Source organism: Cryptotermes secundus, unplaced genomic scaffold (genome assembly GCF_002891405.2).
Source record: "Cryptotermes secundus unplaced genomic scaffold, Csec_1.0 scaffold584, whole genome shotgun sequence".
In the NCBI taxonomy this organism is placed as follows: Eukaryota; Metazoa; Arthropoda; class Insecta; order Blattodea; family Kalotermitidae; genus Cryptotermes; species Cryptotermes secundus.
In genome coordinates, this window is record NW_019735468.1 from 519,063 (window position 1) to 546,087 (window position 27,025).

The 27,025-nt window shown below is 40.0% G+C and overlaps 2 protein-coding genes across 5 annotated transcripts in view; one reads left to right on the forward strand and one right to left on the reverse strand.

Annotated features, from left to right (window-relative positions):
• Positions 1-1,438, forward strand: part of LOC111869360 — a 21,726-nt gene extending 20,288 nt beyond the window's left edge. Inside the window, exon 4 of the mRNA XM_023860838.2 lies at positions 1,352-1,438. Within this exon, the coding sequence (XP_023716606.1) occupies positions 1,352-1,364 (13 nt within the window). The 3' untranslated portion in view covers positions 1,365-1,438. The remainder of the gene's footprint in view (positions 1-1,351) is intronic.
• LOC111869359 (chitooligosaccharidolytic beta-N-acetylglucosaminidase) overlaps positions 1-19,587 on the reverse strand; it is a 19,799-nt gene extending 212 nt beyond the window's left edge. The window contains exons 1-8 of one of the 4 annotated variants that reach the window (XM_023860834.2): positions 19,475-19,587; positions 8,711-8,799; positions 7,226-7,425; positions 5,889-6,112; positions 3,820-4,152; positions 3,337-3,624; positions 2,336-2,670; positions 1,303-1,682 (exon numbers count right to left, since the gene is read on the reverse strand). In XM_023860834.2, coding sequence (XP_023716602.1) covers positions 1,303-1,682; positions 2,336-2,670; positions 3,337-3,624; positions 3,820-4,152; positions 5,889-6,112; positions 7,226-7,425; positions 8,711-8,772 — 1,822 coding nt within the window. In that variant the 5' untranslated portion in view covers positions 8,773-8,799; positions 19,475-19,587. Of the gene's footprint in view, positions 1-1,302; positions 1,683-2,335; positions 2,671-3,336; positions 3,625-3,819; positions 4,153-5,888; positions 6,113-7,225; positions 7,426-8,710; positions 8,899-14,946; positions 15,035-19,474 lie in introns of those variants that run through there. The other 3 variants (XM_023860831.2, XM_023860830.2, XM_023860832.2) reach the window with 3 other exon arrangements.
• Between the last annotated feature and the right edge of the window lie 7,438 nt (positions 19,588-27,025).

Consider the following 27,025-nt stretch of genomic DNA (forward strand, 5'->3'; position numbering starts at 1 on the left):
CAGTTCATGCCAGTCTCCTGGACTGGCAGAAACGTTTATGTCAACATGAATGGTGCATACATTGAGCACAATTTGTAACAACTGCATCACGCCTCTGGTACTGCCTATGGCTCCAGACATTCTGTAGAACCACTACAGCAAAATGTCAGATGTAAGTTTTTGTTTGAAGAATTGTCTGAACTGACTGAGCTGGTGAGGCAGGTAATATTAGGTCTGTTATTTCTTGTAATTCATGTACATGACAGGAAATGGCACTGCCATGTAAAATGTTTATTTTGGGCAGAGTTACATAGCCACTGACATTATGAACAGTTGTAAGAGAGTTAAATTTATGCAGTTTTATTTTGTGCTCTTAAAATAACTCCTTCAGTGCTATGTTCAAGATAGGTTAAAGGCCTCCAGCATCCCTTTCATCCCTTAACATTTTCTGAGATCATAAAAATATCACTATATCACATTCAGCATTAAATAACTGGTACATTTGGTATGCTGCATTAAGTTAACTGTTGGAAAAGGATGTGTATTGACAGTATTTGGGGGGGGGGATAAGTTGTAAGGGTGACGGATGGATCACATCCATTGGCAGGCTTTGGAAGTAGTAATATGTTACCAAATGGTAAGTTAGTGTAGTTAATTTTAATATAAGGCAGATTTATGCAGTTAACAAGGACATGGCCAGTGTTACTCTGTTATGAATCAGTTTTTTGTAGTATGTTCAAAGTGCACAATTGAAATGTATATTGACACAAGTTTTCAGAAGTGAAATGACTAGTGAAACACTTTTTAAACATTTATATGAATGGGCAAGGGAAATTGTATCTGGAAGGATGAAAGGAACACATGATGCAATTGTTGCAATAAAATATGATTTTATACGGGGTGAAGCTTGGATATTCTGGTATTTCAAGGAAGGGGCCTGCTGACATTGGTTGTCTGTTATACACAGTGCAGGAGTAAGGGGCTGCCTTGGGGATTATAGGGAGTGTTACCTGTAACCATATATCTTATACTAAACATCTAAAACGTATATAATTTGTAATGATAATTCATCCCACACACCTGCTGAAGTTACGTGTTACATTATTTACTCCTCGTTTTCTGCCATTATCAATTGTTCCTTTTTTGTTTCCTCCACATAACAGTAGAACAACAATGAAGGAGAAAAATAACAGTTACTTAAGGTGATAATTCTGTACCAGCTCTTAAACTCTAAATGCTGAAACTGGTCATGACTTCTGAACAGTGAGTGAAGGTTTATGAGCATTTAGACCCAGAGTTCCAGCTATAGCATACAACTTATACCTTGGCTTGGGCAAGAGCCTTCATTCTGGTAACACCATTGTGGTTCCAGGGCTTCTGACTGAATTCCTCGTTGCACTAGGCGTTCTCTGTGAGCAAGCATACGGTATTCTGCTTGTTGCCACCCCTCATCTGGATTGCTCCAAAGCCGTTCAGCCATGGCAGCGGCACGGGGCCAAAAGCGTCCGTCAAGGGAGCTCTCATCAACCTGTTCTGTCCAGAGTGCTGCTTCAGCTCCCAGAACTAGTTCCCTTGCTGCTGTTCCAGGACTGACATCCACTCCAAGGTTGGTGAGCAGAGTGTATGGGTTGTTCATGTACACCTTGTGCCAGCCAATATAAGGTGAGCACCAGTTGTTGCCTTCAGCAACCCAAGCACCAAACCTACAAGTATCATTCTGTCATCATGTTTATTGTTATGTAAATTGCAAGTAGATTATAGAATGTAGTTTGAGTCCCCTACTTCACAATACTGTTGCCAGTTTTCAGTATTGCCATTCTTCATAATTTTGTATTCTTCATCTAACGTGGGAGAAGACAAGAAGAATTATTGTATATGATTTGAGGTTCTCACAGTGGTGCTTAAGAAGAGTACAATCTTCTTGGATATAATGCCGTGTATATTAGATATGACTTGATAGTCTTCTGGGAAATGTATCCTTATAGAAACCCTATATAGATAGAATGGGGTATATCCTTATTTTAATTTGACCATTAAGACTGTTAGGAACTTCATTCCTGTAGTCAACATCATCATTTCATGAGTGTACAATTTCTGTATCAGTGTAGTGTGTAGAATCAATTATAGATACACTGTTCCCCGACTTTCCTTAATTAGTATTGCAGTGCCCATAAATTGTTTTTGAGTAGCAATGATGTTATAGCCTAAATATAACAACAGCAACAAAATTGTTCTTAGGAAAGTTGTTTGTGAGGATATGAACTGGAGGTGGGATATCTTATTTGTATCCTGGAAGAGGCTAAATAATCTCTTGATATTTTGTATGAAAGTGTAAGGATTCCTCACATTAACTTACCCACAGTCAAAATATAAGGCATCGTAGTTGGAGAAGATGACACGAAAACCTTTGTTGACAAGATTTGCAATTGCTGCATCTCGTCCAGTTGTCCAGATCTGAATGATGTATATCTCATTGTCCAGATACTTGTCTATTGCTCCCTCTGCAGTGAGGTGGCTGGTCCAGAGCACTATTGGAATTTCATTTCCTCCATTTGCCTCCACTACCTTCATATATGCCTTTTTTTGGAACATGTCCCACAGCTGCAGGTAATCATCATTTGTCTGACCCATACCCTGACTTGTCATCCAGTTTACAATGTCTAGAGAGGACCTCCAGCATTCAAAATTCACCTGCAGTAAATGGAAATAAAATCTCTTCAGTATTCTGTAAATTAATTGAAATAGAAAATGATCTGCTGCGTAACGACTAATACTAACATTTGTCATTGGATGTAACCCTTATCTAGTTCTATCTACTTCCCAGCCAAACAACCTTCCCCCTCCCCCAGGATCATTTTAATATTATCCATCCATCTTCTTTTTGATCTTCCAAATGGTAATTTTTCAACCGATCCAAACCAAAATTCCATATGCATTCTTTGTCTTCTCCATTTATCTACATGCCTGACCACTTAAGCTTCTAAGATTTGACTAAATAATATTATGTAATGTTTATAACATAAGTTCCTTATTGTTTAATAATAAAGTAATAAAGTATTAAACATTGTAATGAAAACATGGTGCTACAGTTTATGCAAAAATTTCCAGAATGACCCATACAGAAGAAACTTCTGGCAATATAAGAAGCGAAGAAATGTTAATCCAGTATCTTTCATAGTGATTTAATCTCTTAATACATTTGTAGGATATGACATACACAACCAGTTTCTAAGCATCAGCCAGTTGAGATCTTGGGAGGGCTACAAGAGACTGCTACACTGGATCATTTAGTCCTTCAACAGGTTAAGGGTTAAATAATTTGTGGGCATAGAACTGCTGGTACTGCTTTATTCTAACCTCATCTCCACCCATATGGAACATATCAGAGTCAAACAGAGCAAATATGTCATGGTATATTCCTCCAAGAATCTCGTAGACAGTGTCATTGGTCGGATTAAGCTGACCACATGGAGGCTCCACACAGTACTTGTTCCAGGGCTGAGCATTCACACACACTGTGACATTAGGCCCTGCCCATTGCCATCCTTCCCCAACATGTGCTGGTGCATCAAATTCTGGAAGTACACGCACCCCTCGTGCCCTTGCATATTCCACCACCGATGTGATATCTTGGGGTGTGTATATCTGGAAGTACAGAATAAAAATGTGAAACTTGAAAATGGTCCATATAATTTTTTGTTTCTTCTAATGATTTATACCGCATTACTTCATTATTAATTTAGACATGTGATTCATGTTGATACTGTTTAGTTAGGTTAGGTCCCATAACAAGTTTTCAAATCCATCCAACATAAGTTGATGTGATTCATTGACACTTGCCTGTTGTGGTGTGTAGGCCCCATACTGTGACAGCTGTGGGTATGTACTCGACTGGAAAGGAAAGCTGTGAGAGTCTGTAAGGTGCCAGTGGAATGTGTTAAGTTTACTGGCTGCCATGCCATCTATAGTTCGTTTGATGGAAGCCACTGAGAAATAGTTTCGTGCTGTGTCGAGGACAAGGGCTCGGAAGGGGAATGCAGGTGAGTCCGTGATATTCACATCCCGCATGATAACCAAGTTATCTGCTGCATCATCAAAAGTTGTCAACTGGCTTAATGTCTCCAAGCCGTAGTTGGCTCCGAAAAACTGGGCAGAAACTATGTTACAGTGCACCTGTTTGAAAAAAACATGAACTACATTACTGTTGTTGATCACATTGGCCATGTGGTGTAAGGCATGAAATGTCTTAGCTCACTCAAACACTGGGATCATGGGTTCAAATCCCACTCAAGGCATGGATGTTTGTCTACATTTATTCTTTGTTTGTGTGTATTTAACGGCCTCGTGATGAGCTGATCACTCATCTAGGGATGCCCTATGTTCCAAGTGGGAGCAGCAGGAATAAAAATAGGTAGATAGACGTTGCTGGGGGTACGCGGTAGCATAGTTGGTTGAGGCACTATGCTACAAGCCAGAAGGTTGCGTAAGGCTGACATCCTTACTGCCATCTTTGAGCCGACTGTCTAGATAATGTGGGACCCTCAACATCTCACAACCCTATGGGCCTTCACAGCCTGTTACAGGGATTGCTTTGCTTTTTACTCTTTACTTTTTAGATAGACATTGCTATCTAATGGTACAAGGAGTTCTTTGAATATTCTAATCAAGATATTCCTGTTGTTAAGGAGCTCAGTGTTTCTGTGCCATGTATATAGAATCCTACCTTTGAGCCCAGTCTTGAGCCAGTTCAGTCTGGTTAATGTCATCACAGCTTATTTCCTTGAGTTGCAGTTTAATGCGCTCCTATATGTATGTGACACCTAGGCTGTGCCATAGCTCAAGCGGTTAGTCACTGGCTTCCCACCTCTGTGGCCCAAGTTCGAGACCAGGGTCTGGTCATGAGGGATTTGTGATGGACAAAGTGGCACTGGGGCAGGTTCTCTCCAAGTACTTCGGTTTCCCCTGCCAATCTTCATTCCATCATTGCTCCACGGTCACCATCATCTATTGTCTGGGGCTGGTACAATAGACCAGTAGTGGCTGCAGTACCAAGTGGACTCAATCTCACTCCACTAAGAATAATAAAAAAAAATGATGCCCAGGTCTTGCATGTGGTTTTTCACTTAAGGTTTTCCAGCTTGCATTCTATATGTCATTGTTGTTTGAATTATTCATATTACATGTTCTGTTCATTTTTTATTTAATTACTACAAACAATTACAAGGTGAAGAGGACAATCTCTGAAGCCCCATACTCTGTAATTTTCTTCATTCTTCAATTACTTCACCTTACCTAGCCCTAAGTTATAATGCATAACAAATTGTCCTTTGTGGTAAAGTTGTCCCTGTGCTTAATTAATTAAGCACTGTGCCACTGTATAATTAAATAAGTAAACTTTTTTTTAATTGGGCACTGGCCATAATTGCAAAGGATGTGAAAGGAAGCAGTCATGGCTTATTTTGAGATAACTTACCAACATTTGGCCTAGAGAGACTGAGGAAAACCAAAAGAAACTTGGATAGCCAGTTTCAGGTCCAACATTATGATTTGCTGAACATAAAACAGAACTGCTAGCCATCAGATTATGAGCTGCAGGTTTTTGCTTCTAATTAGGGGTTTGGCTCACAGTTGTGGGGGGCTGTATCTGTCTGGATTTCCTGTGGTGGTTTACATGTTTCTGACAAGAACATAACATGACAATTGATGATACTCTATAAGAAAGTACAGCATGAAAGAGAAGAGAAAGAGACTGAGGGAGACCAGACAAACATGGAAAGAAATGTTCAGAATATACTGAGGGGAAGCTGTACAGGATGGGATAAGTCTAAAGTTTGATCTAGAAACAAGGAAAATTGGTAAATTCTATGCGACACTTCTATGCTGTTGAACACTGGATCATTGTAGATTACTTGGCTATAATCTGCTTCAGATATGTACAGCTCATAGCTTTCATCAGATTCCATCGTCAAGGTCCTCGTGGAAGAGTCATGAATTGTGACTTGCACTTGAAGTGATTTGCCACCAGAGGTTCTCTGTTCCTGTTTTTTGAACATTGTAGTCAGCCGATTACGGAAGTTGTCAGCTGCTGTGCTGAAGAGCTGCCCCACATTTTCACTCAGTGCTCGACCCTCTCCTGTGTAGGACAGAACACAAAGTGAAACTACAGATCATTGTAGCTTAACACAGCCACTGCTAGCTGTTCAAGTGCCAATTTGAACTTGTGGGCAAAGTGGCCATGACTCAACAGAGAAAGACTATAACTAAAAAACTAGCTAACTACATAACTGACTGGGTAGCTTCATGTCTGTATAGTATAACAATATTGTATGCTCCTTTAGGTAAGATTTGAATGCTGCCAATGGTAGAAAGCATGCAATGGTGGAAGGAGAAACTATCAATTGATGCTGGAGCTATCAGACAGCACAGTCAGAGGGAATGAAGAACCTCTTGAAATAAGTGATTCATTTTATGTGATAAAAACTGTTTTGCACCCACAGGTACAGCTGTACATGAGAGTATACTAATGTCTGTGCTTGTATATTTTCCTCAAAAAATAGTAAGAGTATGTAGCAGCACTGAGATGGGTGACAGAAGTGGAGACTTGAAAGTTCTGTAGAAAACTACTATCCTATTATTTCTTGAATGCTACTCAATTTCAGTTGTGATAGAAATCTGATTGAACCCATCTCTTAAATTTACTTGTAAGGAATATATGGTAGTTGCACAAGAAAAGATCGGGTAAGGAGATATTAGTATGGTGCTACAAATGAACATAAAATTACCAATTTATATATGCCACCTATACTAAGTTCAATGCAAGACAAAGTTTACACATTTGAACAAAGTAATGTCCAAATATAAGTCCAGCTATGCAGCAGTAAAAATTCTGCATGACTACATCAATAAATCTCATGGTAATAACCATTAAAGTTTTGCAGTGGATATACAGCTGCACTGTTACTTTTTCTCTTTCTGCTACCCACTCAGAGCTCACTGAATTTATTACCCCCACAACTGTTGTCTTCCATCCCCTCTTGCTAACATAAAGTAATGGAACAGCAGCAGTTATTTTGAACAAATGGGCCCTTGTCCATTATTATCACGTAGCCTACCATTAACTGTATTTCTTCAAAATATTAAATGTGTAAATGAATGAGATGGAGGTCTTGTTGCACAGCCTGTTACAGCACTGTGAACATGACCTGTGTTATGTACTATCAGACCTGTGTCACCTGTGGTCCCTCACCTGAAATTCCAATAATGGTGATGGCATTATAGTTGATGGGCACAAGGACTCTGCCAAGCTCCACCTTGCCTGTGGGTCGTGGCCAGAGAGTGCTGTATATGTCGCAAACTAATTTGCAGGCTTCTAGGCCTTGTGGGGTCTCATTCCTTTGAAGCAGTTGTTTTACACATCGTCCTTCCTGGCATTGCCACGTCCAGACTCTGATGTTGGAATAGACATTCATTTCGCTATTTAAGTTCCGTACATTTTGGAAGATTCTAGGGACACTTCTTTCCAGTACAAATATGACGTTTCTGGACATTATCCATCATCCTGTCTTTATCTAAAAACACTGTCCTGTTTATATTACATAACACAATGTTTTGGAGACTGGCTTCTTTCTCTGTCTTCAGACAAAACCTACTCAGCTGGTTCCAATCGATAGAGCTAGTCCCTGTCTCCGGACACAGGTGTCTGGAGAGGGAGACAGAATCCAGTCTCTGAAACGTTGTGTTTTGTAATATAAACAGGACAGTGTTTTTAGATAAAGACATGATGATGGATAATGTCCACAAACATAATATTTGTACTAATGTACCATGGTCACAAACTTTGAGATCTTATTTACTTCTTTCCAGTTACTAAGCCTTACATAATAGACCAGAAAGACAGAGCTTCATTGAAATCAGCAGAGACAGATTGTTATAAGAAATGTCATAGTAACTGGTTGAGCCAGAGGGTACAGTATAATGTGGCTGATGCTTTGTTAGAGGCTGAATTGCTCTTGAATTTAATTCATACATATGTTAATAAATTTGACTTGCATGCATAATATTTGAATTTGAACACATTCTCTTTTTTACTGTGGACACAGAGGTCTCTCTGTGCATTTGCTTGACATTGTTTGTGTAGCATGGCACTGGTCCTGGCAGAGTTACAGTAATGCTTATGCATTTGACACAGTGCAACATACTAATAAATGATCGTATGTGGCACTTAATATTCTAAAACGTGGTCTTGATATATTCTGACAGCATCACGTACAGACTTTAAATAATGTTGGAAAAGGGAATCAGTATCATAATAAAATTGTAAGAGGGAAAATGGATATATATATACAGATATTGTGCAAAAGATAGAAAATAAAATGCCGCGGTGAAACCGACAAGGAAGACAAACTGGAAAATGCGCTTGCTAAAATCAAAGTATTGGTAAAAACTTGAGGATCACTTGTGTGTGTAACTGTAACTGTATTGTCAGGTAATATAATATGATGGGAGTGGTAAGTAACTATCAGCATTTCAAAGAATTAATTGATTTAGGATTGGGATGAGGTAGTTCCTCAGTACAGTGGCTTCAAAGTGCCTATAGTATCAGCCCCTTATGTTGAGGATGCCACTTTGTCGACCACTGTCCTGGGATCAAACCTCTCTCCATAAATCCAGCTGTTAGATAAAAGTCAGGTGATATATGTTCTGTCACAAACTGATAAGTAGCTTCTTTTACCTCTCTTGTGCCCAATTGCCAGTAGCAATGAATGAGACCATAAGAAGCAGTAGCAGAGTCATCCTTATGATGAAGTCAGGCAGAAACTCCTACAAACCAGATTCCAGCAGTTCCATTAACTGTTAATGACCTGATGAGAACACGTTACGTAGTGAAGGCTTCAGAATTCCACATTAATTGAATGTTCTCTGTAAACATGGGGTGTAAAAACAAGCACCTCAGCATTTATAATATATATTGTTTCTTTGTGTCAGGTGCATAAACACATGCTGAAAAGGTCCTACCTACTTAATTTTATTTGCAGTATGGAGACTTGCAATAAAAGTTTTAATTCAAGTTCCATTCCAGTTCATAAGTGACTAACACTTACTTACTTCCCTTACTTCACAGAAAGCTCAAATCTGACTTAATCAAATTTATAAAAGGAAGGCTCACTGTACCAAAATAGATTATTATGTGTCACAAAATACAGATGTCTTTAAGGTCTGGAGCTGTTATTTCAACAATTTTGATGTAGTATGTATTTAGTGAAGTCAAAGGGAAAGTATTTTATATGCTTGGAGTATGTATACTGTACTTTCATTCCTGTAGCCCTTATTGGTTTTTTATTAGGGGGAACCCTTTGTTGATACATTAAATTGCTTTTGTTTTGAAAAGTTTGTTTTTAACTGTTGAGAGGTGGCAGTGGATTTTTCTTTCACTAATCTTGAACATCATATAAATCCTGATCAATGTTCCCAGCTTCACATGGAAAGTTTTAACAGTTTATTTGTGCATCTGTTAAATGAACAGAAGGTAAAGGGTAAAATTGTCCCTGTGCTTAATTAATAAATCACTATGTCATGAAGAAATGGGGCAGTGGATGTATAGCTCCACCATTCTTCACCTTGGCACTAGATTGAGGTGGTTGGTCAGTTTCAAACCCTGGCCCTTTTACCCCTGGGGATATCGCCCTGAGTATCCATTGGGTAGATGGTTGAATGAGCCCCAGAGCCAGTGTGAATGCTGTGAAGAGGACTAAAATCTTGTCCCTGCCAGGAATTGAACACCCATAGCCATTTGCTATACCAACTGAGCTATCCTGACTCCACATGAATGTAGGAAACTGCAAAAATGCAGAATCACAAAGAATTTATTTAGATAATATGTGCACTCTGTAATGGTGTACATCTTTCCATTCTTGTGCTTATATCAGTGATGATGTACTATAACTCACAATGTAAATGTTATGATGCATTGCAGAATCAGTGGCAAAAAGTTCTGAATTCAGGTTTGATCTTGTTAATGTGTAAAAACAGAAGGGTCTGACTCCAGTGATGTGTGAGGTGGATAGGAATTATTGATTTCTACAGCTCAGCTATTGTTATTGAGGTGGTCAGATCAAAGAGTTTATACTGATCTTGATGTATTAGTGCACATGGATGAAGTAAGAAATGTATATAGGATTTTGATGAAGATAAAGTCCCATTGCTTAATTGCTTAAGCACTGTGCCATGAAGACATGGGAGGGAGTGGATATGATTTTAGCCCCATTGCTTGACTGATTAAGCACCATGCCATGAAGACATGGGAGGGATTGCAGGTATAGCTCCACCATTCTTGACGTCGGTACTAGATAGAAATGAGGGGTCAGCTTCACATTTTAGCTCCTTCATCCCCAGGGAAGGTACCCCCACTACCCGTTGGATAGGAGGCTGCCTGGGGCTCTGAGCTGGTCTCGACTCAGTAGAGAAGAGAAAAGTCTTTCCCCTGCCAGGAATCAAACCACAGCCATCCCGCTCGTAGCCTATTGCTATACCAAAAGAACTATCCCAAATCTATATAGGATTTTGATGGGAAACGTTTTGAAATGCTATCATTTTAAAAATCAGAAAGGTGGGAGAGTAATATCAAAATGGGTACTGAAGAAATTAATTGTGGAAATTTTAATGAGATTTTCACTGATGTAGGATTGTGTACAGTGGTGGTGTTTTGTATTGGCAGAATAGAGCTTTTAGACTATATTATGTGAAAGCTGGTATTGAGTCTTTTGTTAGCTGGATAAGTTACAGGCAGTTTTGTCTGACCTGAGCCTTAAGCTGCATAGAAGGGATACATCATTTTCTAGCAACATAGCCACAAGTACTGCACAACTCACTTCCATAGCTTATGATCTGTTGAACAGTCTGTAGGTATGAAACATTTTCCCCTGGTAGTAATTTTCCTGCTATGAAAGTTATGTTGGTGGTGTTACAGAAGGCACTGAAACTTACCAAATTGACTGTGTAAAGCAGGCATGCACACTTGTTTCAGTTCTGGGCTAGGGAAAGATTTAATTGGGCAGTTGTGCACAGCCTTCCTTGTTTTGTATGTTTTAACACCTATTCACACATAGATGGTTCCTAATGATACCAACATGTATATATAGAAAATATGACAGTTAACTAAGACAAGGGTGTCCAGCATTTGAACATGAAATGCAGAATGCATGTCAAGTAAAATAAATAAGATTTGATAATTCACATTGAAGTACTGTGCATTTTTCCAGCAAAATTAAGAGGTGAAATTTAGATAATGCAAAGTTGTGGTAAATCCTGAATCACATCTGTGGAGATGAAATTCATAAGAGAGTGCAAAATGGGAGTGGAACATTATATTAGGAACCAAGCTATTTTGGAAGCATGTAGTTGGTTGAGGCACTGTGTTACAAGCTGGAGGGCCGCGGGTTCAATTTTTGTTGAGGTCATTTGATTTTTCAGTTGACCTAATCCTTCCAGCAACACTTTAGCCCTGGGTCGACTCAGCCTATAACAAAATGAGTACCAGGAATCGTCCAGGAACTAAAGGGTGGCCAGTGCTTAAGGCTGACAATCTTACCGCCATCTGTGAGGCAGTTGTCTAGAAAATGTTAGAGCCTTGACATCTCACAATTCTATGGGCCTCCAAAACCTGTTACAGGGATAGGGTTACTTTTATTATTTATTACCTTAAAGATCAAATCAGTATTAAAAACACACACATTGAAATCAGGAACAGGAACAACACAAAAACAATTTTGCACACAATTAGAAGTACACAGCACACTCTAAAAGAGAAAAGAACAATCACATCACATTCAAGAAGACAAGAAGAAACATGTATAAAAAACTAATATTGTACACAAATAGTACCAAAAACATAACAGCAGACCCAGAAGGTAAGCACCACTTACAGGTAAAATATGTAATAAATATAACACAGAATTTTACGTTGTAGCAATGAGAGGATTTTTTTTTTTTTTTTTTTNNNGCCGTTTTAGTAATAATTATATGTATTATATGATATGAAGGGGGCACGCGGTAGCGTAGTGGTTGAGGGGCCATGCTACAAGCCGGAAGGTCTTGGGTTCAGGTCCCGATGAGGTCATTGGAATTCTTTCCAGTTGACCTAATCCTTCCAGCCGCACTAGGCCCTGGGGAGTAAAGCGCGGCCGGCACGTAAGGCTGACAACGCTACCGCCATATTTGAGCCGATTGTCTAGATCAGTGGTTACCAACCCGTGGTCCGCGGACCCCCGGGGGTCCGCGAGTAATTCAAAAGGGGTCCGCGGGATAGTTTATTTTCATTAAACTTTATCTTATCATGTTCCTCACACCTGGGATATTTGCACTGTATATCTCTGGCTCTTGAGGCCCATGGTTGAAGTAAAATTTAACGGGACTGTTGGTACCGTTACTTCTTCCCTTTGTAAAGCAGAGGTGAATAACTAACGATTTGTGTAGCTTTTTACAAGGACATTTTCTTTTGGTAGGCGCATTGCATCTCAGACCCGTGTTTCAGGGTGGACTGTTTTCCTGCTTACCTGCTGTCTGACTATTGTGCCCCCCCCCACCAAATCCATCCCTCTTTGGTTGGGAATAAAGCCGGGACCATTGACCACGTTTCTTATTCATTTCAGTGGCAGAGTGAACAACCCATGTCTCTTTAGTTTTTGTGCAGTGGATTTTTATAATATTATACAAGTGTGTTTTTCTCGGTTTAATATCCAGTTTTTCTGCTCTTGTTAAAATAATTGAGTTCACAACAAAACGTCGATTTTCAGTTTGTTCACGATCTTATTTAGATATGGATCGGTGTTAAAGTGTGGATCGTTGATTGGGTGAGTGTTAAATTCATAATATTAGGCCTAATTGATATGTTCGTGATCTTCCGAATAAGCTCCATTTATAACAGCATTCTGTTGTCATAAATGACACATTCAGTGTTGTAAAATTGTAAGTTACTTTTTCACTTTCATAATATGTAAAATATAAAAAATTTCCATTTTGGGTTTTTTGGGGGCCGTGGTCAATTAACATTCGGTACTGGGGGTCCGCGGCATCCAAAAGGTTGGGAAACACTGGTCTAGATAATGTGGGACCCTCAACGTCGCACAACACTATGGGCCTTCACGGCCTGGTACAGGGATAGCTTTACATTTTACTTTTTACTTAATATGATTATGATGTTCAGCACTGTTATGGATCCATATTAGGATATTTAAATAACATGAGATGTTTTTAATGAAACTGCTTGAGGACGGTCCAAAATATCGACCGAAACATATAGCAGTTATTAAATAAAACCATTGCAAAAAACTAGATTGGTTTATTTTGAAATATTTGTTGTGTTGATAGCCAGAGTATCAGATCATGACACATAACAGGATGCAAACAATACAGATTAAAGAAAGAATGGATATGCCATGTTAACAAATTGAAGAGGGAACACAATTCAAATTAGTAATGACGTATAGGTCATACATTATGCCACTTTTAATGTCGGCAGTGTTTTAAACTTTTCTTTATAAACAAATTTAAGTTCTTAATATAAAATTAGCATAAAGTTTCGTTTTGCAGTTGAACGCTGCTGGAAATGCCTGTTATGTGGCTGAAACCTGTCGGCTTTGTTATTATTTATTTCATATATTTCTATTTGCTATGCAACTTATTATGCGTCACCCTTCTTCCCCACAACATATTTCGGCCATCATGTGTCTTCTATCTCGTTAAAATTGTTGCACATATAGTATATCAAAATTTCGCATCACGTTTGAATGCGACATTTCTTAATTAACATTAATTAATATCCCAGTGTTATCCTTGTGGTCATCGTATGTTCTTTTAAACGATATTTATTTGAAGTCTCTTGTTTTGGACTTATTTGCTCAGCATTTGCAATGCGGCGTGGTTGTTGTGCGTGTTATTGTGTAGTTCTGAAGGATGTTGATGTAGTGTTATCAGTTTCGTTATTAATGTCTCGTGTTGTTACTCTGTCTATGTATGCAGACATATTTATTATTATTATTAATTAATAGACTGGTACTGTGTGATACGTTTGTGTGCATCAGTAATAATAACCTCTGTTAAACAAACAGCGTCTTACGGGCATTACTGTACAGGGAGTCCGTAAATAATTGATAACTTTCGGGGATAAAATACGAGGGAACTACAAAGCATACCCGTATATAACCGGTATCGGCGGAAAGGCAGATTCTCAGATATTTCAGAATTGGCGGTATATCTCCATATTGCCTATCTTTACCGCCAGGCTCCGGAATTTTCAGAAATGACGTCTCCCATAGAGAAGAACTTTTGCGTGATTGAGTACGCGAAAACAGATTCATGCACCAGCGTTCAGCGGACCTTCAGAAAACGGTTTCGTACGGATCCACCTCCAGCATCGATACAGAGGTGGTTTGACAACTTTGGAAACCAGGGATGCATCTGTAAGAAGGCAAGCAGTGGCCGTCCTCGTGTGAGTGACGAGGCTGTGCGGCATGTGGAGGCCACTTTCAATCGAAGTGCAAGGAAATTTGTGCGGAAGAGAAGCCGTGAGTTACAGATGCTGAAAACTACCGCGTGACAAGTTCTGCGCAGACGGGTGCGCATGAAACCTTACAATGCCACACTACCAAACCGTTGGATTGGGAGAGATGAAGAGGTCTCCCCGCTCTCCCGATCTCACTCCATGGGACTTCTTTCTGTGGGGTTATGCAAAGGAAGGCGTGTTTGTGCCACCTCTACCACTGGATATTGATGAATTGAAGTCGAGAATTACCGCAGCTGTCGAGACATTTGACAGGAACTTGTTAGAAAGAGTATAGGATGAGCTGGATTACAGACTGGACATATGTCGGATCACGATGGAACCCACATTGAGCGTCTATAGGGTATTTAAAACTTCAGAGTTTGTTATTCAAATGGCATTAGTTACAACTGTACAGCTTTAATACTTACCTTAGTATAACAAATTAAAAGTGCAACAATCATTTACGGACATCCTGTAATAAAATCTGTCATTGCGTTTGTTGTTGACGTCTCTGCTTGTCATGTAGGAGAGACCTTGCATTGTAGAGCGGGAGTAGGGTGACTGCAGGAGTCAAGTTAGCACTTTCTGTGGCACATACACATTACGTATTCATTATTAAACCTGTAGCTCTGATATTCTCAAAGCTAACTGACTTCGATAAACATTGTATAGGTCATAATGTGCGTATTTCATGTTAAATAGCAATAATAAACGGAATATATTATGATTTTCAGCAACTTTTTATTTCGACACTCTTCTCTCAGATATCAGCGAAATACTCGCAAAACGTGTTTGGATCGTAAGTAACATGGGCCTTAAAATGAATTAAATTGGAACAATATTTACAAATGGTAACATAGCTGTAGGTCTAGCAGATATACCACGAATTGAGTGCGATCAAAATTAATCAAAGAACTCGAAAGATTATATACAGAAATTCATTCAGACCCGTAAAGAAAGTTACGCTTAAAATTAGAAAAAAAAAGTTAATTTTCTCGGGAAAAGTAGCGTAAGTTTACAATATCTAATTTCATCCAAGTCAGCCCGTAGTTGGGCTACAGGCGGACAGAAATGACGGACCCAGTGGATGCGATTCCGTTTATTTTTAAAAGCACACCTACAGACTTTGTTTACAACTTGAATTCGTGGATGTAACGCCCTGTAGTTAATGCCACCGCTGTGAGAACCTCAAATCGTACAGCCGATTCACATGTGACAACTCAATATCCTTTATAACGAAATTTTGTTACAGAAATTTGTGGAGAGTACTGAAATGTTAAATCCTTGACTCCTTGACATTTAGAAACGACGAAGTATTCCTTTATCCCGATTAACCAAAAGCAAATAAGATCGAGGACGCCCACAGATACAGCGGAAATTACAGTTACACACGTAGTAACATTCTCACAGGTATCAAACGTTTTAAAGGAGATTTTTAAAATTTAGTTCGTGGCCGAACAGATTCAGTAGCTCAGTGCATGAACGTACTGATACTCTCGTCTGTTGAGTGTGAGGACAAAGCGCTGAGGGGAATTGTTGACCTAAAATAGGCGAAGCAAGAGAAAAATAGAGCAAATTGCTTAACGAAGAGATGCAAGTTTTTACTCTTCAATTAGTAATAAGATCTAAAAGTTTGTGACGATGGTAAATTGCTACAAGTAATATGTTTTTGGACATTATCCATCGTCTTTTCTACTTTTTAAAAAGAAGTCCTCTTTCTTTTTAAAACAGCGTTTCGGAGACTGGAATCTGTCCCCGTCCTCAGGTAAAACCTACTCAGTTGGGTCCAATAGACAGAGCTGAGTAGGTTTAACCTGAGGACAGAATCCAGTCTTCGAAATGCTGTTTTAAAAAGAAAGAGGAATTTTTTTAAATAGACAAGACGATGGATAATGTCCAAAACATATTACTTGTCTTCAGTTACTATTGTTAGGGTGAGTAAATAATGAATAACCAGATGAACGGGACTTGCATCCCACGTGTACGAATAGAAACAGTAAATGCACATAAACTATTGGTCTTGAATTTGTTGGGAAGAGAACGCTTGGGAGACTTCACCTTATGAAATTGCCAGTAGAGTATGAACAAGGCCGGACGTGTTCTTGGTGTAATACACATACTTCCGAAGTGCATTTCGGTTAATTTTCAGTCCTTTATGATTTTGATGTTTGTTTATTGCAGATATAAATTTTTCTCAACTACTTTCGTTTATGTGATAAACTATTTTCGCAAATTTTGTTAGCAGAGTGAGTATCAATTTTTTGAACAAAAACTCCGTACCACATAATTAGCTACCGTTGACCAGTGTATAAATTTACTGTTGACAGATCTAATCAAGAACATATGGTATATTATTTACCTCTGCTTTTCATTAAACTTTACAAACCCAAGACATGGTGAAGAGATGTGTTCTAAGGAGCGATAGTTTTCTAATTTGCGAAGTGCTATTTTTAGCAGAAATGTGTTAAGAAGTTGAGAAGTACGTACTGTTCCTTTAAATAGACACTGCGGGAAAACACGCCATCTATACTCGTATTCTGTATAATGCTTCAGTTTTTGAAAGCTCGGTCGATTTGAAAGAATGTGATAAAATTAGATTTGTCTGAATATAAAAGTGGGGGTTTTATTGAGCCGATACCAACCATAATTTAATTTCCTTGACATTTATTCCACAGTATTAAATATAATCAAAATCCATTCAATCACTGTCGTCATATTTTAATTTAATTTGTCGAAATAACCCACCGGGTTGCTCGCAGTGATATCCTCGGCGCAACGAATGCCGTTCCCCACTTCAAGGATCGGTCACGTCATTTGTGTTCAAGACAAACTGGTTTTTCGAGGTTCTTCCTTCTTCTTCTTGCAGGGTCGATGATTGGCTCTAGCAACAAAAGGTCTGTGTTCCTAATAAACGAGCGAGACTGCCGCAAAGAAACGTTATGTAGCCTAACTAGAAACTCTCATTCAGACCTTAGTCCTTTAGTGTTGCTTGCCACGTGACATGCCCTGAAGAATAATCCCCATCCCTGGGTGTAACAACACGAAGTAGTATTAATTAAAATCACTGGTGTGGTGCATTGTGGGGTTAAAAAGTAATTCTTTTTTACGACGGAGATAAAACTATGTAAAACATGTCCGAACTGGAATTCAAGACACGTATGATTTATATAGAATTTGCGCATGTTTGTAACATGTTGCCTGCGCGTCATTTTTCTCACAATGGGAAAGAATTAAACCCCTACATTGACAAAACTTGTCCAGAGTACTGTAATGACTATTGGGGGGGGGGAATGTGTAGCAGAACATTCTGACTTTTAAATTGCGTCTTTAATACATTAGAAGTTAGTGCCTGTCCTAACGGAAATTGGTTTATGTCTCTTGTGATACAGTCATAAGCACGGTTTGCTGTATAGTGTGTGGGACAGCTGACAGTACAGATACATGATGTTTGAATGAAACAAAAGCTTAGCAACTCCGCCATTCCAAGAAGACTGAGTTACCTCGCTTAGAAACCATTGACCCCTCTGATATGTGTTCATCTGATGTCTGAGAAGACGAAAATCTCACGATCACAATACAGTTTAAGGTGTTCAGCAAAATAAGTCATAAGTTGCCGTTGGAACGTGTTAAGACTTTTTAAAAACAGAGATCAGCATGGAAATGACATACCGTTGTATGACCCGGCGTGATTGGAAAACAATCGCTTTTACGTGCATGACGCTTAACTTTCACATAACGGTGCTGTTCGGTGAGACTTCTAGAGCAGGGATGTTGACTACAGAACTTGTGACATGGAAAGCACTGGTGTGTTTGTGTGTGCCGTTGGGTTATAATAGGAGGAGCGACAGACTCGAATTCTGGAGTACTAATCCATGAGACCTACTGTCCTGAGTTGTTTCATGAGTTTGCTTGGGCTGTCCTGTCGAATATCAGGCTAATGTGGCCATTTAGTTCACATCCTTCCCACTTCATGTTATCATTTTGTCGTCCTCAGGCGACTTTACAATTCGTACGGCTGTGAAAGATTTCAAAACTGCGTACGTAAAGTCTGATGTTTAGCGCATGTGAATTCTTTATACTGCCGATCACAATGGCATGAAATGTCTTCGCTCGTTCGAATCCCACTCAAGGCATGGATGTTTGCATTTATTCTGTTTTTATGTAGGTAGCGGCCTTGCGACGGGCTGATCGCTCGTCCGAGGAAACTGAGCTGAAACGAAGCGTTTCACGGACGTCCTACGCTCCAAGCGGGAGCAAAACAGGAACAAAGATAGATTCTTTATATTTACAGTGCGCATTATATAAACTAGAATGCGGACGTAATGTTTGAGCTCATAGATTATGTAACATATTCCGATTAAATTTATTTCTGAAAGTATTCATTAAATACCGCGTTAATTTAGTTCTGGTCGGTATCAGCCCACGATTATCATTACTTGACGCACAAATGTTTCTTTTTTATCAAATTTCTCAAAACTGTTCATGGTACAATAAACAGATACATATAAGAACTGCATGTAGCACAGTTCTTGTTAAGAAGCTAATGATTGCTCATTTTGTCAATAAATCATCCACCTTTTCATTACAGTGTTCGCAAGAGCTGCCACAGGCTCCAGTTCTGAATCAATTAAATGCTGTTTTTACTGTTAATCAGCTTCGCTAATTGTCCTTAGGAAGAAAAAAATAAACTACGCGTTGTGACGTCCCTTTCGTTTATTATTTATTTCTATCAGCAGTAAATTTATTTGTAAGAAACGAATGTCAAGACTTCGCACAAATAATTATAACAAAAGAATATGGAAACTCTTGTTCGTGAAAGAGGCCTGGAAGCAGAGTCCTGTGCAAATTGAGACCACTTTCATATCCTTGCTAAGAATATTCAGTAGGAAACTTTGCTTTTAATTAACAGCCAAACTATTTCGGATATTGTTCATAGTAAACAAAGGAATAACTCACCTGGCAGCCCTGGAGGGACGGCGTTTCGGCTTCTATACAAACCAGATGTCTGGCGCGAACTGTGAGCCTCAAACATTGACGATGCAGCAGATTTCGCTCTGTCGAATATATAAACGTTGTTGCCACATCGTACTTCAACAATTAATCTGTTACAGATCATGAAAGTAATTATACAAAAATGGAAGAAAAAACAGCGTTTTTCATTTTTCGATAAAGTTGCATCATTAAGGGATTTGAGGAAAACGACGAATTCAGAGCGAAAGATAAGGCTATCACAGGAGAGGAGATAATAACGGAGCGTTAATTCCGTGGTTAATGATCTCTCCTTGTCTTACTCTATCATAGCGTTTTCTGTAATTGTCATAGATACTGTCATTCCCGGTAATTAATTCTTGGAGGGGAAGAAAGGAATTATTCCTCAGCCTCTGCACCTAAGCTTCACGCCGTGATGGAGTGTCTATGGAGGGGGAATTGTGAGTGATTAACTTCACACTCCGGTAGCCATTCGGAGAGAGCCTCAGTGAACTGCAGTTATGGCAGAACTGGCAGGACACTCGTGACGAAGTGATTCACCGCTCATTTAGGAATGATATGTATCTTATCTGCACGAAAGGAGGCGCGATAAAAATCCCAAATTGAGAGGATTACGACGATCAGAGGGATGATAAGAAGTGATGGAAAATGCGCGTAAAATACAGAGTGTGAACTTTGCATCCGAGAGGAATGACGATTATCCCTCTGTCCGTTCGTTCGAGTGTCCGCCAAAAAACTGTGCCGTATCTTAATATTTTTCTTTTTTCCAATTACAGCTATCAGTCATAAGCACAAGTTACTTTCCTGTTATTATTTACTATTATTATTATTAGAGGGGGTGGGTTTCCCCATGCACTTAGACCACTTATTGGTCCATTGTGCGTCCCCCTTTAATTTCTACTGTCTCCATACCCTATCAGCCCCGTTCAGCCAACGAGGTCGGCCCTCGGTACCTGATATTTCCCCCGTCTACCAGAGGTATTGGAAACTACTTGGGCGGAAAACTTGGTGCCTAATTTTGCTCAGAGGTCTCATAGAGACATGAGGATCTTTTACGTGCCGTAAATCTACGACACGGGACCCACGGCTTAAAGTCACTGAATTTTTCCGCCCTTAAAAATTCCACAACATCCGCCGGGTTTGAACCCGCGTACCTTGAGTCATGAGGTGGGAACGTTACCCCTAGACTACGGAGGCCGCTAAGTTACTTTCCTAAGTAACCGTGTTCCACTCTCTCTGAATGTAAATGCCCAGTCCTTCCTTTTTTTTTTCTTAATTAAAGTGAAAAACTTCGTTGTAAATGCAGACAAATTTATATAAATTTCTTCACGAAACGAGAGGCGAAATACGAAAGCGTTGGAAGCACGAAACATTTGTTTCTGCCACGAATCTCTGGAAGCAGAACCGAGAACGTCTGCGGTCGCTGTTCTACCCATCATTTCTGCCGGTTACATCAATCGATCCACATTAAATCAAATCATAACCCGCATTATATGTATATTTATGTGTTTATTTGCCCTTATTTATTTATTTGTGCCTATTATAAGTAGTGTTTTATCATCTAAGTGAACTGGTTTACATTCATTTCAAATCATTCAGTGACGAAACTTGGCAAGTATCGGACCCTTGAAGCATCAAGAGGACATCGTCCTGTGTTGTAGATTTTTGAGGTCAACGAGTGGGCGAGTAAAGGCTTGGAAAACGAGAGTGGAAAGGTGCACTGTAATAAAGAGAGAAGTTTTCGTGGTTATTTTACGCCCCCCGTTTGGCACAGATAGAAATACATTGTTGACACAGATCATAAACACTGCGCAGATACGCATTATTTGTCCTTGGTAAGTATATCTATATAGTATGGGAAAATTGACGTAAAATTCATATATGTTAACAGAATGCGTTTTCCACGTCATGTGCGCTACATTTCATATGGTGAGATGTTTTACGCCTAGTGGAAAGGTGTACAAACAAATAATAAACTCCGTGGCCTGTAGTCAGCAAGTGAACTGTACCGAACGAGCGACCGCCGCTTGTCGGCGAAGTTAGTACCAACTTTTGCGGATAGAGGGTGTCGCGTGGTCAGCGCAACGAATCCCCACGACCGTTAATTTCGTTTCTCTAGACCGGAGCCGCTATTTTCTTGAAATAGCTCCTCAGTTATCCTGATGAGGCTGAGTGTACCGTGTTCCAGACCCACTGCTTCTCAGAAAATCTGGTAGCACCGGGGATCAAACCGGGTCCTCTGGATCTATAGCCAGGAACTCTGACCACTAGACCACAGAGGCGGTCGCAAATCGAAGTACACGTTTCCGAAATTCATTCTTTGTCAGTTTGCATATATCACTGGCCTTCGTGTAGCTGATGCAAAACTATTCACACCACGGAAATTGCTCGCATTTGAATCTCGTTAATTTCTCTAACAGACCTTTACGTCATAGAGACAAAGAACACCTGTCTAGAATAAACATTATAGACATTAATGATATTTTTTATTATTTATTTTTAGTTCATTTAACGACACTACCAGTAACTTAGACTATATAGCGTCGAATTTGTAATGCCATATAATTATCTTCACGGAGCTGAGCCCTTCTTGAGAAGCCGCCAGTTGTACAGCTTCTCAAGAACTTCCCAACATTTTATGGAGCCCGAAGGTTCGTTACCGTGTTCATAAGAGCGCACCACTGGTCCCTAACATGAGCCAGATCAGTCCAGTCCATACAACCCCATCCTGTCTCTCTAAGATCAATTTTAATACTGTCACGGGAAGGAGTAACTGTAGACGGGGTTTGGATTGGTGAATAAATTTATTGATGTCCTAACTACAAACAACTATAACAGTTTCGCTATTTGCACACTTCACAGTTCAATAGAGCACAAAGTCTAATGTTCTCAGTCTTTTACTAGAAGTTTCCTGGTAACGGCTCCAACAATAACCATTCCTCTGCCTCCGACTCAAGTCATCTCTTCACAGACTATCGTACAGAACTCGCTCTCAGCTGACTAAGGCAAGAAAACTCGTCTTGCTTATAAAACCTTGGTACGGACCACGTAGAAGACACAGCTCTTCCATTGTTGTAGTCCAACTGTTACATTATTAAGAATCTGCTGCATAGCAACGGAACGTGTTTACCGAGCCGTTGCTCCTTAGCAGTGGGTCTATACGCCACAACATTATCCACCCACCTACGGCATGGTCTTCATAGTAGTCTCGTTCCTTCTGGCTTTCCCACCAATACCCTGTATGTATTCCTCTCCCCCATTCGCGCTACATGCCTTGCGCACCTCATCCTCCTTGACTTGATCATTCTAATTATACTTGGAGAAGAGTAAAAGTTTTGAAGCTCCTCATTATGCATCTTTCTCCAAACTCCCATCACGGCATCCCTCTTTGGTCCAAATATTCTCCTCAACACCCTCAGTCTATGTTCCTCCCTTAATGTCAGAGATCAAGTTCCATTCCAATACAGAACCACAGGCAGAATTATAGTTCTGTATGTTCTGATGTTTATGTTTTTAGACAGCAGACGAGAAGACAAAAGGTTCTAGACTGAGTGGTGGCAAACATTACCCGAATTTAATATCCTATTAATTTTCCCTGGAACCACGTTTTGATTTGTTACTATCGTTCCTAGATATTTGAACTGTGCCACATTTTCAAAACATCTGTTAGCTATCTTTATGTCATGTTGCCTTGCGTTCTGGTGACGAGACAGCAATATATACTTAGTTTTATCTGTATTTACTTCTAGACCAGAGTTTTAATACAATGACTTTTTCAGACGAATAACTGAGTGAGCTTCAGTTTGGCCGATATACCTATGGGCCAAAATGAAATTCCACTCAACGGTATTTGATATAAACCCCCAATAACAAATGTAATCTGGTGGTTTCGGAGATGAAACATACAGACGGATAAGCACGACGTTCCCATTAGGATTTATTTTATTTTCTTCATACAAGGAACGCAGAACCAATACAGCCATGACAATAAATAACCGTATGCCATTACTTACTCATGGAGCTGAGCCCTTCTTGAGGAGAAGCCAAATCTGCAGCTACCCAAGAATTTTCCAGCATTTTATGGAACCCGAAGGTTCAGTACCTTGCTCACAAGAACCCTCCACTGGTCCCTATCCTCAGCCAGATCAATTATGCCATTAATATGTGTAAAATAAAATTATTACTATGTAAACGAGCATCTGACAAAATATATGTAGGTGCCGTATTGTTGTCGGATAATATGAGCAGATTGTTACGTATTGACTTCGAAGACTGGAGATGGAGCAATTATGGCCCCTTTAAAGGTAGACTACTGTCCCAGAATTCGACTAGAGGAAATGAAGGAAACAAAGAACAATTTTGAGTCAGAATATTCGATGCTTTGGCGTAGATTAAAACCGGTTATCTCAGTGCTTGATAAGGATTCATCTCACGAAATAACCTGGTCGCCGGCTTTCCATCTAATCTATTGTTGGTTTTTAGATTTTCGTCCGTATACCTGTATGTGTCACTGCACTTCGGTGTATTGGTTGATTCATCAGATGTTTAATGTGCTTGATCAACAACAAAAGTTATTTAGCTTCGAATGAGACGTAAGGTTGATTAGGCCTACGTATGTTGGTCTGAAACCGTTGCGGAGGAAGCCAGTATGGCCACTTGCAAAGCACTCCACCAATATTAGTTTGCATGAAAAAGTAAAACCATGAAAGAATTGTGACTGTAATCTGTATGCCATCTGCAGCAGTATTTTACTTTGCTACATAACTCGTTGGAGGCACTACGCTACAAGTCTGAAGGTAGCGGATTCGATTAAGATGAGGTTATTGGATTTTTCAGTTGATCTAATCCTTCCAGCGCCGGTCACGGTAGCCGAGCGGTCTAAGGCATGTGGTGTAAGGCATGAAATGTCTTCGCTCGCTCGGAAGCCGGGATCGTGGGTTCGAATCCCACTCAGGGCATGGATGTTTGTGTGCGTTTTTCTGTGTTTGTCTACAGGTAGAGTCCTTGCGACGAGCTGATCACTCGCCCAAGGAGTCCTACCATATGTGTAAGATCTAGAAAAACCGAAGTGAATGGAGTTCATGGAGGTAGGCGTAGGCCCACTGGGGCTGTAATGCAAAGGGGGAAAAAAAATCCTTCCAGCACGCACTATGGCTCTAGGGTCGACTCCGCCTCTAACAGAAATGAGTTCAAGGGATCTTCCTGGGGGGAAAAGGGGAGGCCGGGGCGTAAGGCTGATAACTTCACCGCCATATGTGAGTCGGTTGTCTAGAAAATGTGTAGGCCTCGACGTCTCACAACGCTATGGGCTCCATGGTCTGTTACAGGAATAGTTTTACCGTTTATCTACTTAACAAAGTGTCTGTCAGAAAGTGTACGTCTATCCGCTGTTTTTTATAATTATGTTAGTATGGTGATACAGTTTTAATTTATTCCCTGGAGAAACAAATTAAAATTCCGAAATGAAACTTTTAATTTAGAATCGTGTGTATATGTGTTGTATAGAAATGCCAGCACCATAGATTTCGCTCCGTTCCCTGTGAAGTATTTTCAAATCATCGCGTCTTTTTATCTTATTCTGCATTAAATTATTTATGGATTTTATATGGCGTGGTTAAATAACCGTTGAACCTACCAATGAGTACATCATCAGAAGCAGTAGAGGCGGTGGAAATAAGTCATGAGCTCATAACGTGTGTTCTTCACCTAATACCGTTAGAGTGATTAAATGTATGAGGGTGAAATTGATGGCACTTGTAAGACTCGTAGGGAAACACAAAATGCTTACGATATTTAGGTTGGAAATCATCAAGGGAAGGGGCACCTTGGAAGACAAACATGTGAATGGGAGAGTCACATTAAAATTGAGCTCAGAGAAACAAGTTGCAAAGGTGTGATATGGAATGCAGCGCCACAAGACCTAACCAGTAGCGAGCGTTTGTGTTCGCAAAGATGATATTGTACTTAACGTTGTTGTAGAGCAGCAAGGCTCGTGGAAAGTTCGAACTATGTGTGTTCTGTTTTAAATGGAGTCCCATACCATAGATAAGAAGAGCCGGGATACCTCAGTCGGTATAATGATGGGCTGGATTGCCGGAGTTCGATTCCCGGCAGGGAGAAGATTTTTCTCTTATCCACAACGTCCAGACCGGCGCTGGGGTCCACCCAACCTCTTATGAAATGGGTACTGGGGACTCTTTCACCAGCGGTAAAGCGGCCGGCGCGTGAAGCAGACTAGTCACCTCCACATAGTGCCGAGGTCAAGAATGGTGGAGCTATACATCCATTTCCCCATACCGTCTTAACGGCTAGTGCTTAAATAGGCACAGGGACGACTTTAACTTTTTACCATATATCATACACAGTGTGTCGAGGTTCTGTTAGGACTGTGTTCATCAAAAATACAAGACGTGAATTGTTTTCAAATTTTCACTCTTTATTCATAATAGTCTCCTTCTGAATCAATACATAGCTGCAATCGATTGAAAAGTTTTCGAAAACAGTCACTGTACTTCTTTTGTGGAATCGCATTTAAAACTGCGGTACATTCCCTTTGGATGTCCTGGATGTGTCGTGACGGTCTCCTTTCATCGACAACTTAACTTTTGGGAACAGCCAGAAATCCGCTGGAGCCAAATCTGGCGAATACGGAGGATGATCAAGGACTGTGATCCCTTAGTTACTATAGGATTCTGACGATGGTGTATAACACACTGATATATTTGGTTTTTGGACTTTATCCATCGTCCTGGTTTTTAAGATAACTAATAAAAACACGATGTTTCGGAAACTGGATCTGTTTCCGTCCTCAGATGAAGGAAAGAGCTAGCCTCAATCACTGGTCCAGTGATTGAGGCTAGCTCTTTCCTTCATCTGAGGACGGAAACAGATCCAGTTTCCGAAACATCGTNGCATTACTCGACTCTTTCGCATGCGCACTTCCTTTGGGCTCAAGCACGCTGCACTCTACAGCTTTGTGAGAGGCTCATATTGAAAACACCATGTCTCGGCACCAGTAACAATCGATTTTGTAAATTTTGTATCACTTTGGGCCGACCTGGCATGTTTTTCATCGCCTGACAGCGCGTGCGGTAGAAACCGCGCACAGACCTTCCGTTTGCCCAAATCCTCGGTCAAAATTTGATGCAAAGTACTTTTTGGTGTTCCCAAAAGCTCCTCGATGAGTCTTGCAGAAACACATCTGTGTGATGCAAGGATTTCTGTCACTTTTTTCATATTTTCTTCAGTGCTACTTGTTCTCGGCTTTGATGTACGTGGAGCGTCTTCAGTGTCCTTCCTGCCGTCACGAAATACAGCATACCATCGAAAAATGTTAGAGCGATTCAAACAATCACTACCGTACACACTTTTCATCATTTCGTACGCTTCTCCGGCTGTTTTGACTAACTTCAAACAAAATTTGATGTTGACTCTCTGTTCAACCACCATTTTCCGACGAGCGTCAGAACAGTATTGTTACATCCAAGGTCAGAACACATGATGCAGCGCTCTTTGAAA